General features: G+C 48.3%; 1 protein-coding gene across 1 annotated transcript in view; it reads left to right on the forward strand.

Annotated features, from left to right (window-relative positions):
* LOC126427309 (tRNA-dihydrouridine(47) synthase [NAD(P)(+)]-like) overlaps positions 1-24,116 on the forward strand; it is a 237,196-nt gene that overhangs the window by 200,481 nt on the left and 12,599 nt on the right. Inside the window, exon 10 of the mRNA XM_050089613.1 lies at positions 13,896-14,077. Coding sequence (XP_049945570.1) covers positions 13,896-14,077 — 182 coding nt within the window. The remainder of the gene's footprint in view (positions 1-13,895; positions 14,078-24,116) is intronic.

Raw genomic sequence — 24,116 nt, forward strand, 5'->3', positions numbered from 1 at the left:
CTGGAGAGAGGGTAGGGCAGCTAGGTGCAGTTGGGGGGTAAGGAAGTGGCTGGGGCGGTAAGGAGGTGGGATAGCAGGGCAGAGGTGAGGGGCAGTAAAGTGCTGCTTGTGGGAGCATAGAGGGATGAGCTGGAGAGAGGGTAGGGCAGCTAGGTGCAGTTGGGGGGTAAGGAAGTGGCTGGGGCGGTAAGGAGGTGGGATAGCAGGGCAGAGGTGAGGGGCAGTAAAGTGCTGCTTGTGGGAGCATAGAGGGATGAGCTGGAGAGAGGGTAGGGTAGCTAGGTGCAGTTGGGGTGTAAGGAAGTGGCTGGGGCGGTAAGGAGGTGGGATAGCAGGGCAGAGGTGAGGGACAGTAAAGTGCTGCTTGTGGGAGCATAGAGGGATGAGCTGGAGAGAGGGTAGGGCAGCTAGGTGCAGTTGGGGGGTAAGGAAGTGGCTGGGGCGGTAAGGAGGTGGGATAGCAGGGCAGAGGTGAGGGGCAGTAAAGTGCTGCTTGTGGGAGCATAGAGGGATGAGCTGGAGAGAGGGTAGGGTAGCTAGGTGCAGTTGGGGGGTAAGGAAGTGGCTGGGGCGGTAAGGAGGTGGGATAGCAGGGCAGAGGTGAGGGACAGTAAAGTGCTGCTTGTGGGAGCATAGAGGGATGAGCTGGAGAGAGGGTAGGGCAGCTAGGTGCAGTTGGGGGGTAAGGAAGTGGCTGGGGCGGTAAGGAGGTGGGATAGCAGGGCAGAGGTGAGGGGCAGTAAAGTGCTGCTTGTGGGAGCATAGAGGGATGAGCTGGAGAGAGGGTAGGGCAGCTAGGTGCAGTTGGGGGGTAAGGAAGTGGCTGGGGCGGTAAGGAGGTGGGATAGCAGGGCAGAGGTGAGGGACAGTAAAGTGCTGCTTGTGGGAGCATAGAGGGATGAGCTGGAGAGAGGGTAGGGTAGCTAGGTGCAGTTGGGGGGTAAGGAAGTGGCTGGGGCGGTAAGGAGGTGGGATAGCAGGGCAGAGGTGAGGGGCAGTAAAGTGCTGCTTGTGGGAGCATAGAGGGATGAGCTGGAGAGAGGGTAGGGCAGCTAGGTGCAGTTGGGGGGTAAGGAAGTGGCTGGGGCGGTAAGGAGGTGGGATAGCAGGGCAGAGGTGAGGGACAGTAAAGTGCTGCTTGTGGGAGCATAGAGGGATGAGCTGGAGAGAGGGTAGGGTAGCTAGGTGCAGTTGGGGGGTAAGGAAGTGGCTGGGGCGGTAAGGAGGTGGGATAGCAGGGCAGAGGTGAGGGACAGTAAAGTGCTGCTTGTGGGAGCATAGAGGGATGAGCTGGAGAGAGGGTAGGGCAGCTAGGTGCAGTTGGGGGGTAAGGAAGTGGCTGGGGCGGTAAGGAGGTGGGATAGCAGGGCAGAGGTGAGGGACAGTAAAGTGCTGCTTGTGGGAGCATAGAGGGATGAGCTGGAGAGAGGGTAGGGCAGCTAGGTGCAGTTGGGGGGTAAGGAAGTGGCTGGGGCGGTAAGGAGGTGGGATAGCAGGGCAGAGGTGAGGGGCAGTAAAGTGCTGCTTGTGGGAGCATAGAGGGATGAGCTGGAGAGAGGGTAGGGCAGCTAGGTGCAGTTGGGGGGTAAGGAAGTGGCTGGGGCGGTAAGGAGGTGGGATAGCAGGGCAGAGGTGAGGGGCAGTAAAGTGCTGCTTGTGGGAGCATAGAGGGATGAGCTGGAGAGAGGGTAGGGCAGCTAGGTGCAGTTGGGGGGTAAGGAAGTGGCTGGGGCGGTAAGGAGGTGGGATAGCAGGGCAGAGGTGAGGGACAGTAAAGTGCTGCTTGTGGGAGCATAGAGGGATGAGCTGGAGAGAGGGTAGGGCAGCTAGGTGCAGTTGGGGGGTAAGGAAGTGGCTGGGGCGGTAAGGAGGTGGGATAGCAGGGCAGAGGTGAGGGGCAGTAAAGTGCTGCTTGTGGGAGCATAGAGGGATGAGCTGGAGAGAGGGTAGGGCAGCTAGGTGCAGTTGGGGGGTAAGGAAGTGGCTGGGGCGGTAAGGAGGTGGGATAGCAGGGCAGAGGTGAGGGGCAGTAAAGTGCTGCTTGTGGGAGCATAGAGGGATGAGCTGGAGAGAGGGTAGGGCAGCTAGGTGCAGTTGGGGGGTAAGGAAGTGGCTGGGGCGGTAAGGAGGTGGGGTAGCAGGGCAGAGGTGAGGGGCAGTAAAGTGCTGCTTGTGGGAGCATAGAGGGATGAGCTGGAGAGAGGGTAGGGCAGCTAGGTGCAGTTGGGGGGTAAGGAAGTGGCTGGGGCGGTAAGGAGGTGGGATAGCAGGGCAGAGGTGAGGGGCAGTAAAGTGCTGCTTGTGGGAGCATAGAGGGATGAGCTGGAGAGAGGGTAGGGCAGCTAGGTGCAGTTGGGGGGTAAGGAAGTGGCTGGGGCGGTAAGGAGGTGGGATAGCAGGGCAGAGGTGAGGGACAGTAAAGTGCTGCTTGTGGGAGCATAGAGGGATGAGCTGGAGAGAGGGTAGGGCAGCTAGGTGCAGTTGGGGGGTAAGGAAGTGGCTGGGGCGGTAAGGAGGTGGGATAGCAGGGCAGAGGTGAGGGGCAGTAAAGTGCTGCTTGTGGGAGCATAGAGGGATGAGCTGGAGAGAGGGTAGGGCAGCTAGGTGCAGTTGGGGGGTAAGGAAGTGGCTGGGGCGGTAAGGAGGTGGGATAGCAGGGCAGAGGTGAGGGACAGTAAAGTGCTGCTTGTGGGAGCATAGAGGGATGAGCTGGAGAGAGGGTAGGGCAGCTAGGTGCAGTTGGGGGGTAAGGAAGTGGCTGGGGCGGTAAGGAGGTGGGATAGCAGGGCAGAGGTGAGGGGCAGTAAAGTGCTGCTTGTGGGAGCATAGAGGGATGAGCTGGAGAGAGGGTAGGGCAGCTAGGTGCAGTTGGGGGGTAAGGAAGTGGCTGGGGCGGTAAGGAGGTGGGATAGCAGGGCAGAGGTGAGGGACAGTAAAGTGCTGCTTGTGGGAGCATAGAGGGATGAGCTGGAGAGAGGGTAGGGCAGCTAGGTGCAGTTGGGGGGTAAGGAAGTGGCTGGGGCGGTAAGGAGGTGGGATAGCAGGGCAGAGGTGAGGGACAGTAAAGTGCTGCTTGTGGGAGCATAGAGGGATGAGCTGGAGAGAGGGTAGGGCAGCTAGGTGCAGTTGGGGGGTAAGGAAGTGGCTGGGGCGGTAAGGAGGTGGGATAGCAGGGCAGAGGTGAGGGGCAGTAAAGTGCTGCTTGTGGGAGCATAGAGGGATGAGCTGGAGAGAGGGTAGGGCAGCTAGGTGCAGTTGGGGGGTAAGGAAGTGGCTGGGGCGGTAAGGAGGTGGGATAGCAGGGCAGAGGTGAGGGGCAGTAAAGTGCTGCTTGTGGGAGCATAGAGGGATGAGCTGGAGAGAGGGTAGGGCAGCTAGGTGCAGTTGGGGGGTAAGGAAGTGGCTGGGGCGGTAAGGAGGTGGGATAGCAGGGCAGAGGTGAGGGGCAGTAAAGTGCTGCTTGTGGGAGCATAGAGGGACGAGCTGGAGAGAGGGTAGGGCAGCTAGGTGCAGTTGGGGGGTAAGGAAGTGGCTGGGGCGGTAAGGAGGTGGGATAGCAGGGCAGAGGTGAGGGACAGTAAAGTGCTGCTTGTGGGAGCATAGAGGGATGAGCTGGAGAGAGGGTAGGGCAGCTAGGTGCAGTTGGGGGGGTAAGGAAGTGGCTGGGGCGGTAAGGAGGTGGGATAGCAGGGCAGAGGTGAGGGACAGTAAAGTGCTGCTTGTGGGAGCATAGAGGGATGAGCTGGAGAGAGGGTAGGGCAGCTAGGTGCAGTTGGGGGGTAAGGAAGTGGCTGGGGCGGTAAGGAGGTGGGATAGCAGGGCAGAGGTGAGGGGCAGTAAAGTGCTGCTTGTGGGAGCATAGAGGGACGAGCTGGAGAGAGGGTAGGGCAGCTAGGTGCAGTTGGGGGGTAAGGAAGTGGCTGGGGCGGTAAGGAGGTGGGATAGCAGGGCAGAGGTGAGGGACAGTAAAGTGCTGCTTGTGGGAGCATAGAGGGATGAGCTGGAGAGAGGGTAGGGCAGCTAGGTGCAGTTGGGGGGTAAGGAAGTGGCTGGGGCGGTAAGGAGGTGGGATAGCAGGGCAGAGGTGAGGGGCAGTAAAGTGCTGCTTGTGGGAGCATAGAGGGATGAGCTGGAGAGAGGGTAGGGCAGCTAGGTGCAGTTGGGGGGTAAGGAAGTGGCTGGGGCGGTAAGGAGGTGGGATAGCAGGGCAGAGGTGAGGGGCAGTAAAGTGCTGCTTGTGGGAGCATAGAGGGACGAGCTGGAGAGAGGGTAGGGCAGCTAGGTGCAGTTGGGGGGTAAGGAAGTGGCTGGGGCGGTAAGGAGGTGGGATAGCAGGGCAGAGGTGAGGGGCAGTAAAGTGCTGCTTGTGGGAGCATAGAGGGACGAGCTGGAGAGAGGGTAGGGCAGCTAGGTGCAGTTGGGGGGTAAGGAAGTGGCTGGGGCGGTAAGGAGGTGGGATAGCAGGGCAGAGGTGAGGGGCAGTAAAGTGCTGCTTGTGGGAGCATAGAGGGACGAGCTGGAGAGAGGGTAGGGCAGCTAGGTGCAGTTGGGGGGTAAGGAAGTGGCTGGGGCGGTAAGGAGGTGGGATAGCAGGGCAGAGGTGAGGGGCAGTAAAGTGCTGCTTGTGGGAGCATAGAGGGACGAGCTGGAGAGAGGGTAGGGCAGCTAGGTGCAGTTGGGGGGTAAGGAAGTGGCTGGGGCGGTAAGGAGGTGGGATAGCAGGGCAGAGGTGAGGGGCAGTAAAGTGCTGCTTGTGGGAGCATAGAGGGACGAGCTGGAGAGAGGGTAGGGCAGCTAGGTGCAGTTGGGGGGTAAGGAAGTGGCTGGGGCGGTAAGGAGGTGGGATAGCAGGGCAGAGGTGAGGGGCAGTAAAGTGCTGCTTGTGGGAGCATAGAGGGACGAGCTGGAGAGAGGGTAGGGCAGCTAGGTGCAGTTGGGGGGTAAGGAAGTGGCTGGGGCGGTAAGGAGGTGGGATAGCAGGGCAGAGGTGAGGGACAGTAAAGTGCTGCTTGTGGGAGCATAGAGGGATGAGCTGGAGAGAGGGTAGGGCAGCTAGGTGCAGTTGGGGGGTAAGGAAGTGGCTGGGGCGGTAAGGAGGTGGGATAGCAGGGCAGAGGTGAGGGGCAGTAAAGTGCTGCTTGTGGGAGCATAGAGGGATGAGCTGGAGAGAGGGTAGGGCAGCTAGGTGCAGTTGGGGGGTAAGGAAGTGGCTGGGGCGGTAAGGAGGTGGGATAGCAGGGCAGAGGTGAGGGGCAGTAAAGTGCTGCTTGTGGGAGCATAGAGGGACGAGCTGGAGAGAGGGTAGGGCAGCTAGGTGCAGTTGGGGGGTAAGGAAGTGGCTGGGGCGGTAAGGAGGTGGGATAGCAGGGCAGAGGTGAGGGGCAGTAAAGTGCTGCTTGTGGGAGCATAGAGGGACGAGCTGGAGAGAGGGTAGGGCAGCTAGGTGCAGTTGGGGGGTAAGGAAGTGGCTGGGGCGGTAAGGAGGTGGGATAGCAGGGCAGAGGTGAGGGGCAGTAAAGTGCTGCTTGTGGGAGCATAGAGGGACGAGCTGGAGAGAGGGTAGGGCAGCTAGGTGCAGTTGGGGGGTAAGGAAGTGGCTGGGGCGGTAAGGAGGTGGGATAGCAGGGCAGAGGTGAGGGGCAGTAAAGTGCTGCTTGTGGGAGCATAGAGGGACGAGCTGGAGAGAGGGTAGGGCAGCTAGGTGCAGTTGGGGGGTAAGGAAGTGGCTGGGGCGGTAAGGAGGTGGGATAGCAGGGCAGAGGTGAGGGACAGTAAAGTGCTGCTTGTGGGAGCATAGAGGGATGAGCTGGAGAGAGGGTAGGGCAGCTAGGTGCAGTTGGGGGGTAAGGAAGTGGCTGGGGCGGTAAGGAGGTGGGATAGCAGGGCAGAGGTGAGGGGCAGTAAAGTGCTGCTTGTGGGAGCATAGAGGGATGAGCTGGAGAGAGGGTAGGGCAGCTAGGTGCAGTTGGGGGGTAAGGAAGTGGCTGGGGCGGTAAGGAGGTGGGATAGCAGGGCAGAGGTGAGGGGCAGTAAAGTGCTGCTTGTGGGAGCATAGAGGGACGAGCTGGAGAGAGGGTAGGGCAGCTAGGTGCAGTTGGGGGGTAAGGAAGTGGCTGGGGCGGTAAGGAGGTGGGATAGCAGGGCAGAGGTGAGGGGCAGTAAAGTGCTGCTTGTGGGAGCATAGAGGGACGAGCTGGAGAGAGGGTAGGGCAGCTAGGTGCAGTTGGGGGGTAAGGAAGTGGCTGGGGCGGTAAGGAGGTGGGATAGCAGGGCAGAGGTGAGGGGCAGTAAAGTGCTGCTTGTGGGAGCATAGAGGGACGAGCTGGAGAGAGGGTAGGGCAGCTAGATGCAGTTGGGGGATAAGGAAGTGGCTGGGGCGGTAAGGAGGTGGGATAGCAGGGCAGAGGTGAGGGGCAGTAAAGTGCTGCTTGTGGGAGCATAGAGGGATGAGCTGGAGAGAGGGTAGGGCAGCTAGGTGCAGTTGGGGGGTAAGGAAGTGGCTGGGGCGGTAAGGAGGTGGGATAGCAGGGCAGAGGTGAGGGGCAGTAAAGTGCTGCTTGTGGGAGCATAGAGGGATGAGCTGGAGAGAGGGTAGGGCAGCTAGGTGCAGTTGGGGGGTAAGGAAGTGGCTGGGGCGGTAAGGAGGTGGGATAGCAGGGCAGAGGTGAGGGGCAGTAAAGTGCTGCTTGTGGGAGCATAGAGGGATGAGCTGGAGAGAGGGTAGGGCAGCTAGGTGCAGTTGGGGGGTAAGGAAGTGGCTGGGGCGGTAAGGAGGTGGGATAGCAGGGCAGAGGTGAGGGGCAGTAAAGTGCTGCTTGTGGGAGCATAGAGGGATGAGCTGGAGAGAGGGTAGGGCAGCTAGGTGCAGTTGGGGGGTAAGGAAGTGGCTGGGGCGGTAAGGAGGTGGGATAGCAGGGCAGAGGTGAGGGGCAGTAAAGTGCTGCTTGTGGGAGCATAGAGGGATGAGCTGGAGAGAGGGTAGGGCAGCTAGGTGCAGTTGGGGGGTAAGGAAGTGGCTGGGGCGGTAAGGAGGTGGGATAGCAGGGCAGAGGTGAGGGGCAGTAAAGTGCTGCTTGTGGGAGCATAGAGGGACGAGCTGGAGAGAGGGTAGGGCAGCTAGGTGCAGTTGGGGGGTAAGGAAGTGGCTGGGGCGGTAAGGAGGTGGGATAGCAGGGCAGAGGTGAGGGGCAGTAAAGTGCTGCTTGTGGGAGCATAGAGGGACGAGCTGGAGAGAGGGTAGGGCAGCTAGGTGCAGTTGGGGGGTAAGGAAGTGGCTGGGGCGGTAAGGAGGTGGGATAGCAGGGCAGAGGTGAGGGGCAGTAAAGTGCTGCTTGTGGGAGCATAGAGGGATGAGCTGGAGAGAGGGTAGGGCAGCTAGGTGCAGTTGGGGGGTTAGGTGGAAGGTGGGAGGGGCGGGAAAGGAGAGAAGCGAAGATTGAGGGCTGTGTAGTGCTGGAGTGGGAACAGGGAGGGTGAGTGAAGCACAGCGACTGACGAAGGTCGAGGCCACGAGGGTTACGGGAACGTACGATATATTGCAGGAAAAGTTCCCACCTGCAGAAAAGTTGGTGTTGGTTGGAGGGATCCAGATTGGACAGGATCATCATCATCATCATCATCATCATCGTCATCATCTCAGCCTCTTTCCACGTCATGTGTGGCCGGCGTTGCTTTGCTGGATCCTTCTCTTCCGTAAATGCCTATCCATTGCTTCTTCTCTGAGCCATCCTTTCTCCCGTAGGTCCCCTGCTACCGTGCCTTTCCATCTCAATTTCGGTCTTCCTCTTCTCCTCGATCCTTCGTTTTCTGGGTCTTCAACTCTTTCTCCCTACGAAGTACTCCCATCTTCTCTGCACGTGTCCATACCATCTTAGCCTACTTTCTTGGATCTTCTTCCCTATGGGCCCCACTTTCACTGTTCCCCTTATGCACTCATTCCTTAGTCTATCCTTTTGTGTCACCTCACTCGTCCACCTTAACATTATCATTTCTGCCACTTGCATCTCTTTCTCTCGGGCTTTTGTAATTGGCCAAGTTTCTGCGCTATACAGCATCGCAGGCCTCACCACAGACTTGTAAAGCTTTCCTTCATTCTGCAGCTGACCTTCTTATCACACAGTACTCAGCTCAGTTTCCTTCAGTTCATCCATCCACTATTTATCCTGTGCTATATTTCTGCATCCAGTCCTTGATCACTTTGCATGCGAGAGCCTAGGTATTTAAATTTCTAGACCAGTGTCAGTTGTTGCAGGTTAATATATAGATCTTTGGCATCCTTCGTACACTCAAACTCTGTTTTCATCCTGCTAATTCTTATTCCCCTTTCCTCTAGAGCTTTTCTCCACTGTTCAAACTTGTCTAGAAATGTCTCCTGGGTGGGTAACACGTTACATCATCATTGGCAAGCATCATGCTCCGAGGTTTTCCCATCTTTGACTAGTACATCCATGACAAGGTCAAAGAGACATGGGCTGAGAGCAGATCGCTGATGGTAGTCATACTCTCACTGAAAATGCCTTTGTTGCACCTGCACTTCTCCCGACTTGTGTCATTGCACCTTCATACATGTCTTCTACCACCCTGATGTATTTTTCTTGCAGGCATTTACTTTGCACATAACTCTTGCCTCGGCACTCTGCCGTATGCCTTCTCAAGAACAATAAAGGTCATACGTAGTTCAGCTTGTACTTCTCTGTGCCTCTCTGTCAGTTGCCCTAGTGCAAATATTGCACCGGTTGTTCCTCTTTGCGGCATAAGCCCAAACTTTTCTTCACGTACTTCAGTTTCTAGATGCAATCTCTTTGCAATTATCCTTTTCCAGATCTTCATTGTGTCGGACATCAGTTTTATCCCTCTGTAATTGCCACAGTTTTGGACGTCCCGTTTCCCCTTTTATTTGGGAACCAGTATACTGCTCCTCCATGCATTCGGCATTCTTTCTCCTTTCCAGATCTTCTGCATTAGATCCCAGAGAACGTCAGTTCCCTGTTCTCCCAGACTTTTCCGTGCTTCTATTGGGATTTGGTCTGCCCCTACGGCCTTTCCGTTTTTCATTTTCTTCATTGCGTGTTCGACTTCTTCCCTATTTATACTTTGGATCATTCCTTCATTTAAATCTGCATCCTCATACTTGTCTCATATATTTTCCTCATTCAGTAGCCTTTTAAAGTACACCCACCACCTTTTCAGGATTTTCTCAAGGGTGTGTAATACTACACTTCATTCATCCTTTATCTGCCTCATTGGTTTTATGTCCTTGGTTGCCGTATCTCTTGCTTTAGCAATCCGTAGGAGTTGCCTGCCATCCTGTCTTCTTTCCAGGTCTTCGTACGTCAGATTGGACAGGCTGTGAAGCAGTAATTGAAATTTAGAACGTCGTGTTGGGCAGTGTGCTCAGACACTGGGTGTTCCAGTTGTCTGTCGGCCACAGTTCGTCGGTGGCCATTTGTGCAGACAGACAGCTTGTCAGTTGTCATGCCCAAATACGAGGGCTTTCCACAAAGTACATTATGTTTTGGAATTAAATATAAATAAAGTATTGGAATTTTTTTTTTATTATTTACAGATGAAAGCCACACTTAAATACTACTTTTCTACATAGTTGCCATTTAAATTAAGGCACTTATCGTAGCAATGGACGAGCTCGAAAATTCCTTCTTCGTAAAATTCGGCCGCCTGCGCCTTCAACCACATGGTTACCTCTTTTGGGACAGAAAAGGTGTGATTTTTGTGGATTTACTGGAAAGAGACACTACAATAAACTCTCAAAGGTATTGCCAAACTCTGCACAACCTCAGAAGAGCAATACAAAACAAGTGCAGCGGAAAGTTGGGCTCAAAGATCTTGCCGATTCATGACAACGCCCGGGGCCACACAGAAAATGCCACTCGTGAAGTTCTCGAACCTTTTAAGTGGGAGTCGTTTCCTCACCCGCCGTACAGTCCCGACCTGGCACCGAGCGACTTCCACTTATTCCCAGCAATGAAGAAGTGGTTGGCTATGCAGCGTTTTGATGACGACGCACAGCTTCGAGAAGAGGTAACCACGTGGTTGAAGGCGCAGGCAGCCGAATTTTACGACGAAGGAATTTCCGAGCTTGTCCATCGCTATGATAAGTGCCTCAGTTTAAGTGGCAACTATGTAGAAAAGTAGTATTTAAGTGTGGCTTTCATCTGTATATAATTAAAAAAATTTCCAATACTTCATTTATTTTTAATTCCAAAACATAATGTACTTTGTGGATAGCCCTCGTAGAATGCACTACAGTGGATGCAGCTTAGCTTGTAGTTCACATGACTGATTTCAGTGGTAATCCTGCCTTCAATGCTTGTGACTGGACTGGAGTAGGTGGCGGTCGGAGTATGTATGGGACAGGTCTTACGTCTAGGTCTATTACAGGAATGTGGACCACGAGACAACAGGTTGGGACCATGGACGGATTAGGATATTGTGTAGGTCCGGCAGGAAGGGATGGGGAGGATAGCGGGTAGGACATTCCTCATTTCAGGGCACAACGAGAGGTACTCAAAAGACGAGTGGAAAATGTGATTCAGTTGCTACATTCCTGGGTGTAACTGAGTCATCTACATCTACATCCATACTCCGCAAGCCACCTGCCGGTGTGTGGCGGAGGGTACCTTGAGTACCTCTATCGGTTCTCCCCTCTATTCCAGTCTCATATTGTTCGTGGAAAGAAGGATTGTCGGTATGCTTCTGTGTGGGCTCTAATCTCTCTGATTTTATCCTCACGGTCTCTTCGCAAGATATACGTAGGAGGGACCAATATACTGCTTGACTCCTCGGTGAAGGTATGTTCTTGAAACTTCAGCAAAAGCCCGTACCGAGCTACTGAGCGTCTCTCCTGCAGAATCTTCCACTGGAGTTTATCTATCATCTCCGTAACGCTTTCGCGACTACTAAATCATCCTGTAACGAAGTGCGCTGCTCTCCGTTGGATCTTCTCTATCTCTTCTATCAACCCTATCTGGTACGGATCCCACACTGCTGAACAGTATTCGAGCAGTGGGCGAACAAGCTTACTGTAACCTACATCCTTTGTTTTCAGACTGCATTTCCTTAGGATTCTTCCAATGAATCTGTCTGGCATCTGCTTTCCCGATGATTAATTTTATATGATCATTACATTTTAAATCACTCCTAATGCGTACTCCCAGATAATTTATGGAATTAACTGCTTCCAGTTGCTGACCTGCTATATTGTAGCTAAATGATAAGGGATCTATCTTTCTATGTATTCGCAGCACATCACACTTGTCTACATTGAGATTCAGTTGCTATTCCCTGCACCATGCGTCAATTCGTTGCAGATCCTCCTGCATTTCAGTACAATTTTCCATTGTTACAACCTCTCGATACACCACAGCATCATCCACAAAAAGCCTGAGAAAACTTCCGATGTTATCCACAAGGTCATTTATGTATATTGTGAATAGCAACGGTCCTACGACACTCCCTTGCGGCACACCTGAAATCACTTTTACTTTGGAAGACTTCTCTCCACTGAGAATGACATGCTGCGTTCTGTTATGTAGGAACTCTGATAGTCCATATGCTCTTACTTTGTTCATTAAACGACTGTGGGGAACTGTATCGAACGCCTTGCGGAAGTCAAGAAACACGGCATCTACCTGTGAACCCATGTCTATGGCCCTCTTGAGTCTCGTGGACGAATAGTGCAAGGGAAATGCTCCTCTGTGGCTGGACGGTGGGACTTCAGGAGGTGGTGGGTGACTGGAGAGGTAAGGCATGGGAGATTTGATTTTGTACAAGGCTGGGAGGGAAATTACGGTCTGTAAACACCTCTGTGAGACCCTCGGTATATCAGGTGTACCGGTATGAAATGAGCGTTAAGATACAAATGTGTCGACAGGGAACGTTTGTTGTGAACGAGCCTTAATTTTTTTTTTGTTTGGTTGGTATGACTTCTTTCAAAGATACTTAGTATGCATCAAGTCATGGAACAAACAACATCATATGTTTTCATCGTGTTAACAATGTCGAATTTTGTACCAGAAAGTGACGATTTGCGGAAAGCATTAATTTTTTGTTTTCATTTGATAAAAAGTGCTGCAGAGTCGCATCGAATGCTTGTCGAGGCATATGGTTATCTTGCTCTATCAGAAGCAACATGGAAAAGATGGTTTCAACGGTTCAGAAATAATGATTTTGATGTAAGAAATGAAGACTGTGGAAGACCACCAAAAAAGTTCGAAGACGTCGAATTGCAAGCAATATTGGATAAAGATGATACTTTGAGTCAGAAGCAAATGGCAGCAATGCTAAATGTTGCACAAGAAACAATTTCTGACCGTTTGAAAGCTGTGGGAAAGATCCAAGAGTGTGGAAATAGGGTGCCACATGAATTGAATGAAAGACAGATGGAAAACCGAAAAACCACTTGTGAAATTTTGCTTCAAAGACATGAAAGAAAATCAGTTTTGCATCAAATTGTTACTGGCGATGAAAAATGGATTTATTTTAAGAATCCTAAATGGGAAAAAGCATAGGTTAATCCGGGACAACCGTCAACATCTACTGCAAAACCAGATCGATTCGGCAAGAAGACAATGCTCTGTTTTTGGTGGGATCAGAAATGCGTGGTGTATCGTGAGCTTCTAAAACCCGGTGAAACTGTGAATACTAATCGCTACAGACAACAAATGATCAATTTGAACTATGCATTGATCGAGAAAAGACCAGAATGGGCCAGAAGACCTGGCAAAGTAATTTTTTTACACGACAGTGCACCTTCACACAAAGCAAAACTGGTTCAGGATACAATCAAACACTTGGCTGGTAGCTGCTACCCCACCTGCTGTATTCGCGAGACTTGGCCCCTTCCGACTACTACTTGTTTTCATCAATGGAACACTTCGATTCCTACGAAGAAGTCGAAAATTGGGTGTCTGATTGGTTTGCTTCAAAAGACAAACATTTCTATTGGCGTGGTGTCCACAAATTGCCAGAAAGGTGGTCAAAATGTATAGAAAGCAATGGTCAGTACTTTGAATAAAATGTTTTTACTTTTCAATTCAAAATTGGTGTTTCATTTTCACAAAAAAAAAAAAAAAAAAAAAAAAAAAAAAAAAAAAAAAAAACCACTCATTTCATACTGGTACACCTGGTATTTAGAGAGAGATTGCTCGCCCCTCAGCTGTCGCATCTGCAGCTACAAGCAGTCCATTTAAGCATAATTTCCAACCTTTCCTAAACTTTTTCTCACTTACGTGCTAAAACCCAAAGATTTAATGCGTTAACTCATTTGTACAATAATCTGATGTTTGAAGCTGTTTTATACATGGAGTAAGATTCTTTAAAGAATATGGGGTTTACTGGTTAAATAGAACATTTGTTATCATCATATTACAAGAATTTACAAGACATCAATTTTACAAGGAAAGAACTGATTTCACAAGGAAAGAATTGTATCATAAAAATCAAAATAATATGGTTTTAATTGATTATGAACTCATACAAAATTAAATAATGAGTTGACACCATGTAAACCGCAGATGTAAAACATTTTCACACTCACGGTGTCTGCAGCTCGTTGTCTAGTGGCTGGCATTGCTGCCTCTGGATCACGGGATCCTGGGTTCAATTCCCGGTCAGGTTGGGGATTTCTCTACCCAGGGACTGCTTGTTTATGTTGTTTTCATCATCATCATCATCATCATCATCATCGTCATCATTCGTGACAGTGGTTAGATTGTATTGTGTAAAAATTGGGACTTTGTACTGTTGATCACGCAGTTGAGCGCCCTACAAATCACAAACCAAACATCATACTTGCAGTGTGCTATCCTGTGCTGAAATAAGCATAAGGATCGAGCATTACTGTAGAATGTTACATTAGGGTGGGCACGGTGTTTCAGGGAGTGGAGAACACACGCCGCTTCCTGCTGGAATGGCTGTCCTTCCTCTACCGCTACGTGCCAGTCGGGCTGCTCGAGAGGCCGCCCCAGAAGATGAACGAGCGGCCCCCGCCGTACGTCGGCCGCGACGACCTGGAGACGCTCATGGCCAGTGCCAACTGCGCCGACTGGCTCAAGATCAGGTAAGTCCGCGACTTACACGATTCGACTGTGGCAGTCTAAATCTACGTATGTGCCCAGAAAACCTGCTGGACAGAGTGTACTTCCATTGTACCACTTTTTAGAGCTTCTTCCTATCCCATTTGTGTGTAGAGTGCAAGAAGAACGACTGCTTAAATGGCTCGATGCACACTTTAATTTGGCTAATCTTGTCTTTTTGACTCTTAAGGGAGTGATATGTAAGGGGTTGTAACACATACTGGGTGGTCATAATTAAACTAATGGTGTTCTGAGTGCCCCAGTGCAGGCTCTATATTCGTCACAGGATGCTGAAACATCGTAGGTGAGTTAATTAATCGGTGCGCTTGTGAAGTATGGTGAAAAAAATGGTTCCATTTTCTGCCACCAGCTGAAAATATAGGTTGAGTCAAAAAGGACTTAACGATTTTGGGATGGTATAGAAATTTATTCAGATAACTTACAGAATTGGTAGATGTGCCACTTTGTAGCAAACAGCCTCAAGTTTCACATAAAAGTGACAAGTGTGAGTTTGATTTGATGTGACTACCATTTGTGATGCAGCAAACATCCTACTGGTAATCAATTTCTTCCCACACTCGTTGCAGCAAATTGAGTGTAACTTGTGCAACAGCAGCATAAATTTGATTTGTGAGATCAGCTAAACTGTTTGGTATGGGAGGAACAAACACACAGTCCTTAATGACATCCTGGAGAAAGAAATCTAGAGGTGTGAAGTCTGGGAAGTGAGGTGACCACGCGATTCACCTTTCAGGGCCAATCCACCGATCTGGGAAGCAATTGTCGAGGAAACCTCAAACTTCCGTGAGGAAATGAGATGGTGCACCGTCTTGCTGGTAGTAAACCGTCCCATCTCGGTCAGCTTCATCGACCTGCCGAATTAAAATGTTTTCAAGCATATACAGATACACAATACCAGTGACAGTTTTCCGCACGAAAAACAAAGGCCAATACACCTTCCATTTGCTAAGAACACAAAATGCAGTAACTTCGGGGCTGTCACAAACGTGTTCCAGGGTTGCATGTGGATTTTTGTTACTGTGTTCAGCAATCTCTCATCATCCTCTATCTGATGCAACATTTTCGCACAGAATTCCCCACGAGCTACCTTATCTGTCTCACTAACTTGCTGTGCCATTGTGAATCTCTACAGTGTCAAGTGTAAACGTCTACACAGTAGCTGCCAAACAATCTTTTGTGGAATGCCAGTTTCGTGAGATGCACGTTGCCTCGATTTTTGTGGACTGCAGGCAAAGCTCTCCCTAACCCGTTCGACATAATCGTCAATATGCGGGCGACCTGGTGAATTACCGTGTCACAGTGAACGACCCGCCTCGACAAAGTTCTTGTACCGAGAGTAAATTTTAGGCCTGATCAGAGGTTCTTTAGCATAATCAGTGCAAAATTTAAGCCGAACAATTATTGCACAGTTTGTTTTGTGACATCAATTGTAACGTGCCGAGCGGAATCCTATCAATTGTAACGTGCCGGGCGGAATCCTTGTATTAGTGCCGCTTACAGTTCACGTCACAACCAGATGTATTGAAACATTTCCTCACACAGTAGATAGTGCACAGTGTTCCTGACCTACCTTGCTTTGCTTATTCAATATTGTCATCTCAGTAGCTGCGTCCGTCTCACCTAAATCACACTGCAGTTAAGAAGCCAGGATCCTAGATTATGTTTTCCAAAATCAAAAGTCGAGACCGTATTCATTGTTGAACACTTATGACAACCGCAGTGCGATTTATTTGTTATCTCTCACACACACAATATTCATGTGACCAGGCCTCTTACACTTAATAATCGTCACATTAGGTAGGTCAAAAACGTCCAGTCTTTAACAATGTTCACAATACGCGTTAAATGTTCAAAGCCGAATACAATTACACTTTTTTGGTACCGACCGGGAAAGTTAAGCTCCTGTTTCAAGTACTATCACATCACGTTCCGGCACCGACTTGCCGCACTTTTGCTCCATGAGAACCTGACCGAGAACTAACTGAGAACTGCACCAGCTCAGACCTTATATAGACGAGTGCTTGAATATTTGACTATTTCTGTTAATATATTATAGTTTATAATTCCCAGGGTTAAAATGATCCTTTCTAATTGGTTTTGAAGTTAACTATCGTGTTTTATTACTTAAATAACACGAGTGAGCTGTATCAATTTAAATACGCGGAACTAACTTGTGCATCCGCAGTGGGAATTCCCAGCTTATAACCGTGGCAGCCCTCTTGAACAATAAATTTTACTTATTCAAGTTTACTTAATTCTTAATAATGCACTTACAAAGTTGAGACTGGAGTCATTTTACGTAGAAAAATAAAGGTAGCAAAAGTATCAAAACAGATCTTGGAATTTTTCAGGAGTTTGGTCACAATTGCCTCTGAAAGTTATATAGGCTACAGATTTCGAGTCGTAATATCCATTTAACTAATAGACTTTAGGTTAATTTAAACACTTTGCTGGAATCAGCAAAATTTAGGCTTTCTTTTCGATGCAGTCTTATAGCTGAATTTCATCTATTAGCTCACTCGAATTTTACTTAATATGTATTGCACAATATACATCATTGTTCATAACTTTTAATAGGATGCATTTCCAATAAAACTAATTAGCTCATTACTTTCAGAGTAGACATTAGAATTTACTGAAATAATAGATTTTACTAGGGGAATTTTATTTAAACTATTTCTGAATTCTGTGCTATGAGGCTGAAGGCCACAGAATCTGCAGTCGGAATCTGAGTAGTGAAAACGGGAAAGAAAAAAAAAAAAAAAAAAAAAGTTCATTGCTTAACTGTGTTACTGAAGGAGTGTAAAACCAAAACGGATAGCAGTGGGCAACGCTGCTTCGTTACACAATACACACAGCAAGCACACTGCACACCAGTGAAAGTAGCTATTTTAAATGTGCGCTGTGCTGGCCCTCCTGGTGGCAGAATGGGGTGCTGACGTACTGTGTGAATCAAACTTTAGGCTGTTTGCTACAAAGTGACACATCTACAAATTCTGTAAGTTGTCTCAGTAAACTTCTGTATCATCCCACATCTGGACTGTCCTTTTTGAATCACCCTGTATGGTGCTGTAAGCAGTCCACATGCGGTATGGGTGCAGGAGAAGGAGAGGAATGATCACACACATGACAACAGTGGTTCTGGCTGTTTTAGTACGATACAGTCACAAATTGCAGCATGTGTTCAGGATAGTTTCCCCACTCGGCAACATGCTGCATCTGTAACACAGGTCGATCAACAGTTGTTTGCACCATATCCAGTGTAATCAGGGTTATGCATTACTGGCCATTAAAATCGCTACACCACAAAGATGACGTGCTACAGACGCGAAATTTAACCGACGGGAAGAAGATGCTGTGATATGCAAATGATTAGCTTTTCAGAGCATTCACACAAGGTTGGTGCTGGTGGCGACACCTACAACGTGCTGACATGAGGAAAGTTTCCAAACGATTTCTCATACACAAACAGCAGTTGACCGGCGTTGCCTAGTGAAATGTTGTTGTGATGCCTCATGTAAAGAGGAGAAATGCTTACTGTCACGTTTGCGACTTTAGTAAAGGTCGGATTGTAGCCTATCGCGATTGCGGTTTATCGTATCGCGACATTGCTGCTCGTGTTGGTCGAGATCCGGTGACTGTTAGCAGAATATGGAATCGATGGCTTCAGGAGGGTAATACGGAACGCCGTGCTGGATCCCGACGGCCTCGTATCACTAGCAGTCGAGATGACAGGCATCTTATCTGCACGGCTGTAACGGATCGTGCTGCCACGTCATGATCCCTGAGTTGACAGATGGGGACGTTTGCAAGACAACAACCATCTGCACGAACAGTTCGACGACGTTTGCAGCAGCACGGACTATCAGCTCGGAGACCGCGGCTGCGGTTACCCTAGATGCTGCATCACAGACAGGAGCGCGTGCGGTGGTTTACTCGACGACGAACCTGGGTGCACGAAAGGCAAAGCGTCACTTTTTCGGATGAATCCAGGTTCTGTTTACAGCATTACGATGGTCGCATCCGTGTTTGGCGACATTACGGTGAACGCACATTGGAAGCGTGTATTCCTCATCGCCATACTGGCATATCACCCAGCATGAGGGTATGGGGTGCTGTTGGTTACACGTCTCAGTCAGCACTTGTTCGCATTGACGGCACTTTGAACAGTGGACGTTACACTTCAGATGTGTTACGACCCGTGGCTCTACCCTTCATTCGATCCGGGCGAAACCCTACATTTCGGCAGGATAATGCACGACCGCATGTTGCAGGTCCTGTACGGGCCTTTCTGGATACAGAAAATGTTCGACTGCTGCCCTGGCGAGCACATTCTCCAGATCTCTCACCAATTGAAAACGTCTGGTCAGTGGTGGCCGAGCAACTGGCTCGTCACAATACACCAGTCTCTACTCTCGATGAACTGTGGTATCGTGTTGAAGCTGCATGGGCTGTTTGACTCAATGCCCAGGCGTATCGAGGCTGTTATTACGGCCAGAGGTGGTTGTTCTGGGTACTGATTTCTCAGGATCTATGCACCCAAATTGCATGAAAATGCATTCACATGTCAGTTGTTGTATAATATATTTGTCCAATGAATACCCGTTTATCATCTGCATTTCTTCTTGGTGTAGCAATTTTAACGGCCAGTATTGTGTGTCATTCTATGCTAGCCTTCAGATCAGGAAGAGTTCAGATCCATCCCTCATAGACATGAACTTTCATGTATAGCCGCAACCAGAAGACACATTGATTTAGGTCAGGGCATCTGGAGGGCCACACATCTTGAAATGCCAAGAGATGATGCAGTCCTTACCAGAGGTTTCTAGAAGTGAATCTGTCACCTGCAAGTGAAATATGTCACCCCATCTTGCATGAAAATGATGGAGTGGACCATGTTGTATTCTTGCAAAGCTGGAATCTCGTGTTGCACAAGAATGTCCTTATACAGTATAACCCCGCTGTTGTGTACCCATAATTAATGGTTTCCTGCCGTTTATGACATTTTTTATCATTTGTGTCATATTTCCTATGTCCACAATGTCAGTTTGCACCTGCGATTTACGCATTGAGAAAAAATGTTTGTGGAGAAAAAAATGATGGTGGCGTGATGTTGGCTATTCAGTAGTGTTTACAAATATATGTGGTTAAATTTGTTGCCACCAGGGCACTCTACTCAGCAGATTTGAACCGGTAAACATGTAAAAGTTGGAACAATTTGTGCCAAGCTTTACTTGGTGTGGTGGCCGATGGGAGTAACTAGGTTTATTCGAATAAAGATATTGTGACCAATCACAAGCATTTCCAATCTGTCTCTACTGCGGAAACATAGTTTTGTGCGTACTGTGATCATCGTGACACCTTTCTCAAACTGTATTTAGCATGTTTCGGCACTCGTCCACTTGTTGCGCTAGCTGACACCGTCATTCACTTTGTATTGCTCAAATGTTTTTAGTTTAAACACAGTGCCGGTTACATATTATTTTCATGTTGAGCGAAACTTGTTTTGAGAATTTATTCTTGTTGTCAAGTGCAGTATTTATGTATTTATTTTTTGTGATGTTACATGAACAGTGTGAATGATAGTTTGCGTGTGTGTGGTTTTCCACATAACTGAGGAGGCAGTGTATCTGATAACCTCAAAAGACGACTACAGTGCAAGAGACACAGAACATATTCAAACACCACACAAAATACTTATGTGCATATTTGCACTAGACAACGAGAAAAAATTCTCAAAATGTGTCGAGGAAGGCATGAAAAAATACATAATTCGTGCAGTATTTCATTATTTGAATAATGAATGACAGTTGCAGGCTTTCAAAACATCGATTATGATACATGAAATTGTGGCAAACATTACTATCTCCCAGATAGTTAATAGTTCCAGTTACATCAGCAGTTTTTATTAGATAACTAACCATTATAAGATAATAAATGAGTCCCTGATAAGTCATTTGATGCCTGTTACGTACATTTATCATGCAAAAAGTGTGAAAATGCAGGGAGGTATGCTATACATAACTTTTACAGCTTAAAACATTATTTCCCACTTTTTACATTTTCCCGCATTGTACATCATTTCTTTGAAGGCGCTTGAAAAGTGTAAAAGCAGGGTTTCACTGTAATGTGCAGATGTCTCTGTACACCTAACAAGTCCACGGGTTTCATCTTGCCAAAGAAAATTGTAACAGGAACGAAAAAGCTTGTGAAACCACACCACACAGCCACATAAGCCGAGTGCAGTGAATCTTCCTGCACAACATGTGACAGAGTGGAACCCCATGTGTGGCAGTTCCGTGAATCCACGGCACCGTGCAGAGTAAAATGTCTGTCCAAAGAATATTCCACGTTTCATCCATTTCCCTATGTACAAAAAAAATGAAGGGAAAGTGATGGCAGTGTAGCCCATCTTGGAGATTCATTTGCTGCACTTTCAGAAACTTGTAGGGATACAAATGTAAAATGCACCAAAAGATCTTTTGAAGTGTTGACCGGAGGGGAGAGAATTCCTGTGACACAACTTGAGCACTTGCCACAGAATTCTAGGCATGTGCTATAGTAACCTCATCAATAATGCCATGTGAATAGGCCGCCTCCCTCTCCCTAATGTACCATCTAATTCACATGTTTCTTCAGACTCCTCAATTGTATTCCTTACACTGTTTGTTGACACTTGGTCTCGTCACACCTTCTTCTGTCGGCTTTGTTCTCACAGTGCGTCGCTGCTATTGCTGCTGTTCTGATAAAACAACTTTACTAGGAGTGCTTGGTCTTTCTTGTGAATAGTCTTTGCTTTTCATAAAGAAGGCTTCAATATTCTTAACTGTTTAGACCAACAGTCACTTCACAAAAGAAAATGACACACATTACAAAGCAACAGACAGCATACTGATGTCAAAACAGGAAACATTTCACACTCTGGCTGGTTACAGCATCATATTTTCATTTGGTGGTAGAAAGTGGAACTATTATTTTTTGCAGCATATTCCATTAGCGGACACTGATTAGTGAACATATCTCTGCTCTTTCAGTATCCTGCAATGTATTCAGCCTGCACTGCAGCATTTGGAACACCGTCAGTTTTATTATAACCACCTGGTAGCTAGGTCGCACACTTAAAGCTGATTCTTGAAACTTTGTTAGCAGGCATTTATGGGGTAGTTTTGAGCCAAGAAACAGTTTTTTTCTTCAATGTTTTGATGATTGTGTGTTATTGTCAGTGGCTTTCTTCTTTATTCTTGTATACAACTTAAGTAATCTGTGTAACAGTATTATGAAAAGGATAGTTACTATTCATCATATAGTGGAGATGCTGAGTTGTAGATAGGCACAGCAAAAAGACTGTCAGAAAGTGAGCTTTCAGCCAACAAGGCCTTTGTCGAAAATAAACCAACCCCCCCCCCCCCCCCCCCCCCCAACACACACACACACACACACACATATATATATATATATATATATATATATATATATATATATATATATATATAATAGAAGGAAACATTCCACATAGGAAAAATTATATATAAAAAGAAAGATGAGGTGACTTACCGAACGAAAGCGCTGGCAGGTCGATAGACACACAAACAAACACAAACATACACACAAAATTCAAGCTTTCGCAACAAACTGTTGCCTCATCAGGAAAGAGGGAAGGAGAGGGGAAGACGAAAGGAAGTGGGTTTTAAGGGAGAGGGTAAGGAGTCATTCCAATCCCGGGAGCGGAAAGACTTACCTTAGGGGGAAAAAAGGACAGGTATACACTCACGCACACACACACACATCCATCCGCACATATACAGACACAAGCAGTGTATACCTGTCCTTTTTTCCCCCTAAGGTAAGTCTTTCCGCTCCCGGGATTGAAATGACTCCTGACTCTCTCCCTTAAAACCTACATCCTTTCGTCTTTCCCTCTCCTTCCCTCTTTCCTGATGAAGCAACCGTGGGATGCGAAAGCTTGAATTTTGTGTGTGTGTTTGTGTGTCTATCAACCTGCCAGCACTTTCATTTGGTAAGTCACGTCATATATTTCTTTTGCAAATGCAACACACAGACGCACACACACACACACACACACACACACACACACACACACACACATGACCACAGTCTCTGGCAGATGAAGCCAGACTGCGGGCAGTGGTGCATGATGGGAGAGGCAACTGAGGGGTGGGAGGTTAGAGCAGAGAGGTGGGAGGGATAGCAGGGTCCTGCTATCCCTGCCCTAGCCTCCTCCTTACCGCTACACAATTGCCTCTTCCATCATGTGTCTGCAGCTCACGGTCTAGTGCAGCGTTTTTCAACCTGTGGGTCGCAAAGCCTTGCTTGGCAGGTGACGGTAACGGGAGAGAGCAGTTGCAGCACGGCTGGTAACATACGTTTCGTGACGATCATCTGCCACCGTGTAAATGTCACAGGGAAGTGACAAGGTTTTGTGAAACCATCTTGCAAATTCCCTCACATTCAGATCTGGTACTTATTTATAATAATGTATACTAATTTAATTTAACCCTGTTGAAGAGTTCAAATACACAAACACTTGCAGCAGTGAGAAGTAACACGATGTCTGTCGACCTCTTCCCACTTCTGCGGAATGGAACTAGGGTGGCGAGAGTCACTAAATCTGGTACAGATAGTATTTATCTGTGAGAGGTGTGCTGGGACAGGGAAAGGACCACGTCAACTTCCGAGCTGGAACGGCAGTTCAGTGCAGCGTCTTGTGTATTACTGACAACTGGTCGTCCATACAGTGGTGTTAATGCTGGCTGTGGACGATGCTGCAGTTGTCGTCCAGTGATGTCCCTTACGTGCTCGACTGAAGACAAATCTTACGATCGAGCAGACCAAGTCGACATGTTGACACTCTGTAGAGCACATTGGGTTAAGACAGCAGTTATTATTTATTTAGCGTATGGCTAATACAGACATATCATGAAATTACATATACATATGTACATATTGACACACAAGAAACTTAAGTTTGTCTTTACAACTGAATATCCAGTCCTTCAATCCAGCGCACTGTATCTGGAGTTGCTAGCAGGAAGTCCTCTTTGGCGCCGTGATAGGCTCGAATCCTGCATTCACTGACAATGTGGTGAACAGTCTGGTATGGAGCCCCGCAGTCACAAGCTGGATCAGGCAGCTTGTTCCACTTAAAGAGAGCATCCCTGCATCGCCCATGGCTGGTACGGATTCTGTTGAGAGTAGACCACGTCTTGCGTGGTAAGTCGAATCCACTTGGAAGTTTAGCACCTGAGAAGATGTTATGCAGGTGCACATCTGTCACTGCTTCCCACCGACCTTTCCATTCTTCAAGAGGTTTGAAATTCTTAGCAACCATGTCAGCAGCATCGCACAGAGTTGGATGACGTGATTTCAGTCTCTTGCGATTTAAAAGTGGCAGGTCGCTATGCACGGGTAGGTTAGAATTCCTGGAGATCTTGTGGAATTCTCTCATAAGGGCAGTACATCTGCGTAGATCAGGAGGCATTATACCGGTTAACAGTGGAAGCCAATAAACTGGAGTAGATCTGATTGTGCCAGATATTATGCGCATTGTCGTATTCAGCTGGGTATCAGCAAGCCTTGTATGATGACTATTCATCCAAACAGGTGCACAATACTCAGCACTTGAGTATACCAAGCCCAGAGCTGAAGTTCGCAGGGTGGTTGCTGAAGATCCCCAGGTAGTTCCGCATAGCTTATGGAGGATGTTGTTTCGAGTCCTCAGCTTTTGAGCTAAGTTAAGAAGGTGTTGTTTGAAGCATAGTGTACGATCCAGGATGACACCAAGATATTTTGGGTTCCAGTTGTGATGAAGAATTCTGCCTCTGAAACTTACCTCCAGTTTTACGTTCGCCAACTGGTTATTTAGATGGAAGCAACACACTTCTGTTTTACTCACACTGGGTTGGAGTCTCCAGATTTTGAAGTAATTGTCTAATGCAGACAGGTCATTGGCTAAAATCTCTTCTGTTGTCTTCATTTCCTGGT

This window comes from Schistocerca serialis, chromosome 11, assembly GCF_023864345.2.
Source record: "Schistocerca serialis cubense isolate TAMUIC-IGC-003099 chromosome 11, iqSchSeri2.2, whole genome shotgun sequence".
Lineage (NCBI taxonomy): Eukaryota > Metazoa > Arthropoda > Insecta > Orthoptera > Acrididae > Schistocerca > Schistocerca serialis.